General features: G+C 43.7%; 1 protein-coding gene across 1 annotated transcript in view; it reads left to right on the top strand.

Moving 5' to 3' along the window:
* The first annotated feature begins 1,034 nt into the window (after positions 1–1,034).
* LOC103357845 (glutamate receptor-interacting protein 2-like) overlaps positions 1,035–10,461 on the top strand; it is a 215,168-nt gene continuing 205,741 nt past the window's right edge. The window contains exon 1 of the mRNA XM_008282571.1: positions 1,035–1,194. Coding sequence (XP_008280793.1) covers positions 1,035–1,194 — 160 coding nt within the window. The remainder of the gene's footprint in view (positions 1,195–10,461) is intronic.

Below are 10,461 nucleotides of genomic sequence, written 5' to 3'. Positions count from 1 at the left end.
CCCAATGCTGCGTGGGCGGAGCGACAGCACGACCTTTCCTCTCCTTGCAGAGAAATGACAACAATCATCATTTTGGTGCAGTGATACAAGGCTTCATAGCATCCAGCTGTGCCCCACGAGGGGAGCTACACCTCTTGTGTCCGGGTGAGGCCGAGAACCTTTTGAAGTACCCTCGTAAGATGAAACAGAAGACCGAAGGGGACAGATAAACAACAACAACAAAAAAAAAGAGGGACTAGAGGGAAGAGATAAGATGGAACAAAGGAAGAGGCAGGAAGACGTGGATTGATTGAAGAAGTTAGCTGACAAACCGTGAGAGAGAGAGAGATAATGAAGCAAAGAACTGCAGAGAGACAAAAAAAAAAAAACCACGCTGAGGATTTTTTATTTTTTTGGTCCCCCACCCCTTTTGGGAAAAGATAGGCAAAGCACCAGCTGAGAGTTTTGAACGCTGGATGTGGGGGTGGAGAGGCAGGACTGGGGTGTATGGAGAGGGAGAGAGAGAGCAAGGAAGGAGGGGGAGAGTAAATGTGCAGCCTCTCCCTTTCTCCCTCTCCTCTCTTTTCCCTCAGTGTCTCACTTCTCTCGTCGTTTCGTTCATCAGATTTCCGTGGAGCTGAAAGAGCCGGGGAAGCACAGGGAGAGAGGGGGAAAGAGGAAGAAGAAGAAGAAGAGGAGACAGAGGATGGCCAAGGTGTTTGTGAAACTAAACCTGAGCAATTAAGTGGTGCACTGGAAAGGAGAGAGAAATCAATTGGAGGCAAAGGAGAGCAGGACCGTGGAAAAGGAAGAGGGAGGAAGGAGGTGGTGGTGGTGGTGGAAGAGGGGGAATTTTTTTGGAGGGGGGGGCAAAGCAAAAAAGGAGCGATTGTGTAGGAAAAAGAGGCAAGAAACGAGCAGGGAGAGGCGTGAAAGTTATTCCTGAATAAACAGTTGGAGAAGAAAAAAAAGGAGTGAAGCCGAGAAAAAATAAAAGCAAGAGACAAAGGTTCCAAGAGCACATCTATCTACAGCTGACAGGTGATTTTTCCAGGATGGACAAAGTGGAGCGAGTGATGAAGATGGTGAAGAGGATGTCACCGAGGAAGAAGAGGAGAGAGGGAGGAGGAGGGAGAGGAGGAGGAGGACCGGGAGAGCTGGAGAGTCCGGACACCCTGTGTGATGAACTCTGTCGTTTCAGCCTCTGCATCAGCGGTGAGAGGCTGCAGCTCCACGTGTTTGTGTATCCGTGTGTGTGTGTGTGTGTGTTTGTGTGTGTGTGAAGTGTTGGTGAGTGACACTGTGCCAGACGGTGTGTGTGTCCCTACATTGTTTCTGACAGAGAAACACTGACGCTTTACAGGACATGCATTGCCTCCACTTGTGTTGTTAAGAGAAGGCGTTTGCATGGCTGGACTGTTTTATATGCTGCAGTCGGTTTGCTGTGTTTGTGCGTTTGTTCGGGGGCATGAGGAGGAAGAAGGAGTGCGTCTTTTTGATGCATGCACTTTTGAGTGAAGTCGTGTTGAACAAGTTTGCTGTAAGCTGGAGAGCACGCATCAGGTTTATCTATCAGGTTTTTATCAGGCAAGAGGGAACTGTTTTGGCAAAATTGCTTCTCGCAAGTGGGCCGCTTGCACTCGCGTGACTAACGACTCCACCTAAAGAATGGCAGCGGTGCTTAATTAGTCGGCCGTGTTAAGATAACTGGCATTGCTGGAAGCAGCGTGACAGTTTGTACTTCTGCAGAAAAGCGTGGCCGGATGTGTAAAGACTAACAGAGTGTTGCACGAAGAGGAAGAATCAGACTTGTTTAACCAATACAGTAGCTGTACCTCTAACTTAATTATGCATTTTTTAGTTACTTAAACATAGACAAGCAAACTATAAAAGGATAGATTTAAATATACCAGCGATAGACACTATATATAGCTCAGCAGAAGGTTCCATATTTTCTCAAGCAAAAGCGAAAGCACATCATGGAAATGTCAACTTCAGTGACAAACTCCAAGCATCCATCCTGACTCATGGACAATCTGTCACACCTTGAAAATGGAGCCCCTTCGCCCTCCGTTAGCCATCCCTGTGGCTACGGCGCAGGTCTCCAGAGACATGCTAGTCTGCAGCCACCTGGACATCTCATCACTGTGCTGCAGGTAAAGGCTGCAACCAGCAGGGTCCAGGAGTGATGCCCTCCTGGTGGCCTGATGCCTGTAGAGGTCTGGTGTCGGGTTCCTGTCGGGTCACATCTTGTGCAGATTAGACAGTAGGAAGCTTAATCTGAGCACCTCCGGGTTTAACTTGCCTTCTTTATTTAATAGATATGACAGTGAGGTCGTTCCTTCATCCTTGTTTGTTTGTGTCTTTGTGTGCAAATATATTTTTGGGTCACTAATTGCTGTCAACTGATAAACAAACGGAAGTGATTCTATTCAAATTGTGGTGGTTAAATTAAAAAGAAACCTTTTTTTTTTTTTTAAAGGCTGGTCTTGAATATAAATCAATAATTAGCAGTCTGGGCAGAAATAAAACATTTTATCACATATTTCAGCTGCATCACACATAATTGCAGTGAATTCGTGTAATCACATCATACCGACAAATAACTTTGTTTTTTAAAAACTTCTGCTTTCCTATAATTTGATGCATTAATGAATTAATATCCGTTCATGCATTCTGACGTAGACAAAGAAATCTAATGCAGCAAATTTAGGACATAATGTCACCCGTAGACTACTGAGTGTGTGTTTGATTTCTGGGTTTACATGTAAAATGTTCTCTTTCAGTTTCGGTGCAGCTGTGGACTGATCCGTCTGTGTTCCTTCATTTTCTGACTGTCGTGCAATTTCTGCTAAAATTAGTCACGCTGGCAGGACCCTTCAATATTAACTGAGCACCTTTTCAAGGCACACACATTTTCCTTCAACACCTCTGAACTGCATTTGAAAATGAAACTTGTCTTTTGTACGAAGCCGATCTAAAATGTAATTGCTAATGCAAATGCGTCGCATATTAAATTCTGCGGGGGAACCGAGGAAACCGGCACCGCTGAGACGCCCCAGACGTTTTCCTTCTGCAGGGACAGGAAAGTTTGGCTCTCGGTTTTTCTTTTTGTCTGTGACTCTGCTGGCTTGCCTGTTTCCCAGTGTTTGCTGCATTGCTGCTCAGTTGGCTTAATTATGTTGTTGGTGCTACCATTTAATTAGCTCTGAGCTGCTTCGTGTTGCTGCTACAGTTTGTTAGGTACCTCATGTTCTTCAAAGACTTTTGGAAAGTGTTTCACAGAGAGTTCCGTTTTTTTTTTTTTTTTTGTGGGTTTATTTTTTAACTTGCTTTGATCGTACACAATCGGCCCGGCGAGAAGAGACGGGGAGGGCGAGTGCGGTAGGAAACGTATAGAGGGTATACGGTGAATGTGTGAGGGAGGGAAGTGTGAGTGTGCCTTTTTTCCTCCCCCCCTCCTCCCTCCCATACATCCCTTCATCAAACAATCTTTCTAATCAGCAGAAACTGCAGCAGCCAGACTTCAAACAGCATCAAACAGCCATCAGAGAACCAAACATTACACTCCAGGCGGGGAAAGGTCACTTTGAAAACAAGAGGGAACTTTGGCATATCAAGGCAAACATCCCAACATCCGCCTCTGTTCCAGCCGAAACAAGATTTTTTTTATTTTTTCTCCTTTGTTTTGCATATTTTTTTTGTTTTTTTTGGATGCTTTTATCATCCAAAAGATTTTTCATTCCTGGTGTGAATGCAGATGTGTTTTGAGCAAAAAAAAAAAGATTGCTTCACAAATATCTCATAGTGATGTTTTTCCATCATCAGTGTGAATCATCTCACTTCTGATTTTTGTGGCATTGTGGGGAAAAAAAACAACAACAACAAGAAAAAAAAAAAGCTTCCAACCAGATTTTGAACATCTGCATTTTCCTTTAAGGCTTCTGGTTTGCTTTTAGACCCAAAATGTATCTCTGATCCACAGTCCGGTTGTTGTATTTAGCACTTCTTCTAATCTAGACTGGCTGGTCAACAACCAGAGAAACTGTGAAAATAGTGGCCTGGGAATAAGAGACATAAACAATGGTACTTGTGAACAGTAAAGAAGTGAAAACCAAGCGCTCCTTTTCCAGCACTGGTGACTGACGTTACAAGACATGGTAAATGGTAAATGGACTGCACTTATATAGCGCTTTTCTACCTTAGCGACACTCAAAGCGCTTAACAATGCATTTCTCATTCACCCATTCACACACACATTCATACACCAATGGCGACAGAGTACAAGGCCTGCCATTGGGAGCAACTTCGGGTTCAGTGTCTTGCCCAAGGACTCTTCGACTGGGGAGGGGCGGAGGATTGAACCACCAACCTTACGATCAGAGGACAACCCGCTCTAGCACCTGAGCCGCCCTTGTGTGCATTTCCCATTGGTTTTAAAGGATAACAACAGTGAGTCTCTGCTTGCATTTCGGGGTGTGTATACGTCACGGCATGTTGTTCACTGGGATGCTACGGCTAGATTTGTTTGGAGACTGCACTGCATTTATGTATGTGTTGTTGTGGGGAGAGTTTATAAGAAGCAGTGTGATTTTTGATGCTTGCACGTATGAGTAGACAATGGGTTAGGTTTTTGAAATCTGTCTCGATAACTTCCCCTGCCGTGTCCGTCGACCCAGCAGTTTGGGGTGGGAAGTTAAAGGAAATGCACTGGCCATTAGGGTCAGGGTTTAGGGTTAGGGTTCACATTCCACTTGTAGAACTGAGTCCAAAAACGCTGTGCACCAGTTTACACTGTATGTAAACTGGATTGGCTGGTTGCTAAACATTTGGAATACGCTGAGAAAACATGAACTTAAGGGTGTTCTTACAGGCTACGAAGTGGTTTAACACCACTGGCATCTCAGAGGTCCACAGGTGGTGACCTTTTTCATTGGCATTTTCGTCTTTAGAAGAGCTTTCACTTAATGCCTTCAACACTAAGTAACTTTGGCTTGAAACACCCTTTCAACACGAAGGGTCCTTAGTGAATGCTGCTAACAGTTAGCGCCAAATACGCTAGTGAATAGCAGCGTTAGCAGCAAAGACGACGGCAGTGAAACTCCATCGGCGCTTATTAAATATTTTCCCGTTACATACCATCGAAAACAACGTATCGGCCCAATTTGCAGGATCATTTTTTCAGGCAGCAGCGTAATGGGCCGTTATCCTGTTATGACGCTGGACAGAACCCTGTATGCAAATATTATTATTAATAATATTATTATTATTTGCATAATTTATTTCATGACTGAACCGCTTGTTCACATGCAGGGATTCCCACTGATGGACAATCAAAATGAATGTGACAGAAAGTCACCATATACCGGATCCCACTGTACCGGTCTGCAGGGTGGACGGGGTGAAAGCCGCAGACCGATGTAGCGGGCTGTAGTTTTGAAAGGGTTAAGAAACTAAGGTAATGTGTTTGACTGATATTATTTCACTTTCTTTGATTTTATTTAGTGACCTAAGTCTTGTTTTCTCTTGCTGTGCAGTTAAGCTTAGGCATAAAAAAAACGATTTACCAAACCATCACAGTTTGGGTTAAAATGTGCATGCAGCAAGACGGAAGCAAACTTCCTGTTGCCTGAAAAGAGTGACGACACCAGATGAGTGTCACTGATGTTTTCAAATTTATATTCATCTTTTAAATGATCCAGGCTGTTTAAAAAATGATGCTAAAAGGTGCCCTGTGTGTTCAAATTCGACATCAAGGGGATGTGACAAAGCAACAGTATGAGACCAGTTGAAGGTGACCCCAGACTCCAAATATCACTGGACGCCAATTTTGCAATAAAATGATGTATTATATGCTCCGCTTGCACCGCAGATGAGCCCGAACCAGCATCAGTCCATCTTGTGCAGTTAGATTTGAGTGCAGTTTATCAGTTCTATTACCTCCTAGAATGAATAACGGCAGCTTAAAAGCACCGTTGGTCGCTGTGGCTTCGCTGACGTCCCATAGAGATCTATTGTTTCAGAGGTTTGAAAAAAGATCCGCCTTTAATACCGCCACAGAGCGCTGGGCAATCTGTGGTGTAATCTGTCAGCCGACTGAAGTCCTCTGAATCAAAGAGTCCTTTGACAGAAAAATCCAATGTTCCTTGTTAACTATAGATCGTAGGGCACTCATCCTCCGCAGCTAAGTGCTGCAACTGACAGATGGCGATAGAAGCAACTTACTGTAATCTGAAGGAAGGCTTGGATCTCTTTGGAAATTTTCTTGTCTGCGTTAAGAATTAAATGCATGTTAGGTGAGGAATTAAGAGAGGAATCACCAGAGAAAAAACTGCGAGGAAAAAGATGAAACCTGCCTCGAGACGAGGCCGGACAATCATATCCGTCTCAGAACACGACGGCTCTGCGCCACGAGCGATAACAACAACACTGCCGACCGTCATTTTTATTCAAAATCTGAATGAGCACCGCGGATGTGCCCTGCAGCAGAAAAAAAATTCTAATTAACCTCCGGCAAATTGCTTGAAAGCTCGAGTAAGTCTCAGGTAGAAAGCAAGCTGTGCGTGCAATCGCAGGAAACTCACCTCAGTGAGCCAATCTGTACGACATGTGCATGGATAGCAGTGTGTGCAGAAACATGTTTACAAGCTGCTGACAGCTATTTGCATGTAGGGGAAAGTTTTTCTTTTGTTTTTCCTTTTCTGATCATTGAAAAAGAATATTCATGACACGCTCTATGCAAATGAGTTTTTAAGCCTGTCTGAAATAAATTGTTTGTGTGTAAATCATGGACTGCAGATGTGTTCAGACATCTCATGGCGCATTTCAAGACAATCGCGTCCAACCTTATTAGTAATCCTGCAAATCTGAACAAAGCGGTGTAGAGTCTGGACGATAGGACGCCTCAGAGTGGTGATTACAGGAGCAAGAAGGATTGGAAATCCGAGATCGGTGTGGGAACAAACAAAAGGATCACATCAAACAAACACTCAAAGCCACTGAGAACACATCGCACACAAACATGACAAGCTGTGGATTTGTGTCAAGTTTGGTTGATCTAAAAAGAGCCTTAATTTCCACATTAGTCATTGTGTTGGGTTCTGGTGTAAAAGACACACATCATAAAACAAATGCAGTAAACTGAAATGCACAAGCAGTTAGGACGCTCACAAGGATCAGATCTAAACGAGGGACTGTGATGCTATAAACCTCCCAGACGGTTTCAGGTTGTGTGTTCTGGATTCTAAATATAAGCCCAAAGCTGCTGCGTTATTTTCACGAGAGCCAATTTTCATCTCAGATCTGCGTCTTGTAATTGTGCCTGATGCACCGAAATTATCCGGCGAAACTCTCCAGCTGAACTTGTGCAGCGAGATAATGCAAACGAGATGCGTGATCAGGGTTTGGGTGGAAATTACCTTCAGCTGGCAGCCTCGTCTCGCTGCAACAGTCAAACCTTCAGCTTTCACCGGAGATAAACAAACAGCACATTTCAGGCGTGTTGATTCGCCACAATGAAGGCATTTATCTGACACTCTGTGACCTTTTCATCTTGCAGCAGTGACGGAAGGAGCGTAAACAGTAAATTACAGAAGCTCCCATTGGTGGAAGTTACTCGTACTTTTCCCCCCCTAAAGTTTCATCTCTCTAGACGACACAGACCGACTTTAATTTAGCAAGTTTGATGTTCTGGGGGAGGTTCTGTTCGGAGGTTTGAATTTAAATCAGCTGTGGGAAGCGCCGTCATTTTTACCCGTTTGTTTCCTGAACAAATCCTCTACGAGCCGCGCACATTCTCAGCTGGAGGGTCGTGCGAGGCTTCGACGTGCAACTCGTTGTTAATAACGAGTCTGAGCGAGGCCCCTGCAGGTACAGTAGCGCTGACTGTATGCATTGCGTTGCCACGGCAACCTGCATGCACTCAGATGGTGATGCGGGAAAATGGCACAATTATGTTTCCATGCCTGGTCCCAATTTGCTGCCAAGTCAGTTGTAGACGGATGATAATGAAGCTAAAAGAACATTAGCAGCCATTACGAGTGCTAAAATATACATCTACAGTATTAACAGTTTTCTACCAGCTGCTCTCTTTTGTGCATGAACAGAGGAGGTTTTTGCTGCAGTATTTTTCTTTTAATTTTCATCATTATAACAAACTGCTGCCTTTGACTGAAGTAGATTGCACAAATGAAGCATCAGAGCCGATAACCGCCATGACTGTGGTTCCAGGTTTTATTGAGACAGCGTACAGAATTAAAGTCTTTCTGTGTCAAATTTACTCAACAGTTCAGTTTAGTTGCAGTGGTTTTCATTGTAGATGTCACTGATCAGTACTTTAAACTTGTTAGACAATGTTGTTTGGTATCTTAGTGCTCAGGATCAGTGATTTATTTTTTATTTTTTTAACCTTTACTGTTTACATTTAACTTCACGACATCCATTTTTGTATTTAAATCTGTTTAATGATGCTGGTGGCAGAAGGCAAACCACATAGATTCAGGTTTCATTTGTCAGGTTTGTTGAAAATACAAAACCTCAGTCAGAAATGTGTGAAATTAGCAAAAAGTCACATTAGGATTCGTTAGCACATTTAGCTGGATTACATTCCCCTGTTTTAAAAGCTGAAGTCAACGGCATTAATTCGGCATGCAAGTTAATATGCTCCTACAGATCCATCCATCCATCATCTATACACCTTAATCCTCACCAGGGTCATGGGGGGCTGGAGTCTATCCCAGCTGACTCAGGGTGAAGGCAGGTTCACCTGGACAGGTAACCAGTCTATCACAGGGCTACACTTAGAGACAGACAACCAAGCACACTCACATTCACACCTACGGACAATTTACAACCACCAATTAACCTCAACATGTTTCTGGACTGTGGGACGAAGCCGGAGAACCCGGAGAGATCCCACGCTGCACGGGGAGAACATGGAGACTCCACACAGAAAGATCCCGGGTGTCCTCACCGGGACGTGAACCACGACCTTCTTGCTGCTCCACTTTGCAGCCCTGAATTTAAACTAGTGTTTAGAAAACGTAGTTATGTAGTTGAGCCGCAAGAAGCTTCTCAGAAAAAGAAAAAAGTAGCTATTGAAGCTATTTTACATAAACCACAGCTTCCACTAATTATGACGAGGCCATATGGACCTCCCACCACACTGTCAAAGACCTCAGTCACTGACAAATGAAATAAAATCACAATCAGCACACTTAATGAAGTCCCTGTTTCTCGTATGTATACACAACAGCAGCTTCCTTTTCCTCTCCAGGCATTTGTCTGCGCGACTCTCCGACTTAGCGGAAAGATAGAAATGAAATGTACACTAACAAAGTACTGCTGGGGATGTAAGAGGAGAAACACTGTCAAACATGGATTAAAAACTCATTTCAGTGATGCACAATTGATTAACAAGAACCACTGCTGCTGCCGCGAAGAGAACCGTTAAAGAGACTCCACAACGTTCACGATGAAATTAACTGAAGTTATTATCGGAGATAAAACGTTTCCTCACAGTTTTACTTCGTACTAAACAGCGTCTGTTTTCCAATTTGTGCCGTTTAATCTGTTTGTGTTGCTGGAGAAGGTCTCTAACTTTGTTTTTGTATTCGGGACAGGTTTTTGCATTTTTTAAAAATTAAACTCTGGTGTAAATATCTCCCCGAAACAGCAGGAGCCAACTTACAGTGACAATGGGCGATTATTATTATTATTAACCGCAAGACAGCAACTATTTGGCTCGAGCGTTTTTTCCCCACACGAGGAGACACGCTGGCAGGAAACCAAACTGCCATTTAGGTGGTCCCATTTCCATTCCAACCATCTTATTGTTTGTTAAAAAAAATAATGAACCTGGCAGGTGGACTTGAGGATGAATTTGCTCTCGCCGTTATCGTGGACAAAGGAAATTAGTTTCCTGGCTTGTTTACAACAGCTGAAGTGGGTGAAAGGCTCGCTAACTGGGGAAAATATATTTTTAAAAAAAGTGTGGGGATACACATCAAAAGCACAGCAGATGTAGAGAACACATTTAAATCAGTGTGTTAAAAACACAAAGGCCGAGGAGGCTGAGCAGCATCCAGAGCTAGCTGAACGGCTACGGCGGCATCAAACGGCGACGGGGAGGTAATTGAATATGCCGGTGATAAATAAATAAATAGGTAAATATTTAAATAAAAGATCACAGCAAACAGGGAAGGCAGCAAACGGGGGCAGGTAATGAAAGGTGACATTAGAAACCTGCTCCAGCTGAGTGAACAGCGTCATGCTAACAGTCGACTGAGGCGCGTGTGAACCTGATAATCGCTGCCTTCGCCGGCGTTTTGTTGCTCTGACCTGCTGAGGAGAGTTTACTTCAACAGGCTGTGTGTGAGATCTGTTGAATATCGCCTCCTGCTGTCCCACTGTGTCAGGATATTTACATGATTTCATAGTTATTGCTTTATACTCTGATATATTCAGTATCACACATGCTATCCT

This window comes from Stegastes partitus, unplaced genomic scaffold (genome assembly GCF_000690725.1).
Source record: "Stegastes partitus isolate 25-593 unplaced genomic scaffold, Stegastes_partitus-1.0.2 Scaffold277, whole genome shotgun sequence".
NCBI lineage: Eukaryota > Metazoa > Chordata > Actinopteri > Pomacentridae > Stegastes > Stegastes partitus.
This window is presented reverse-complemented; position numbering and strand designations above follow the sequence as displayed.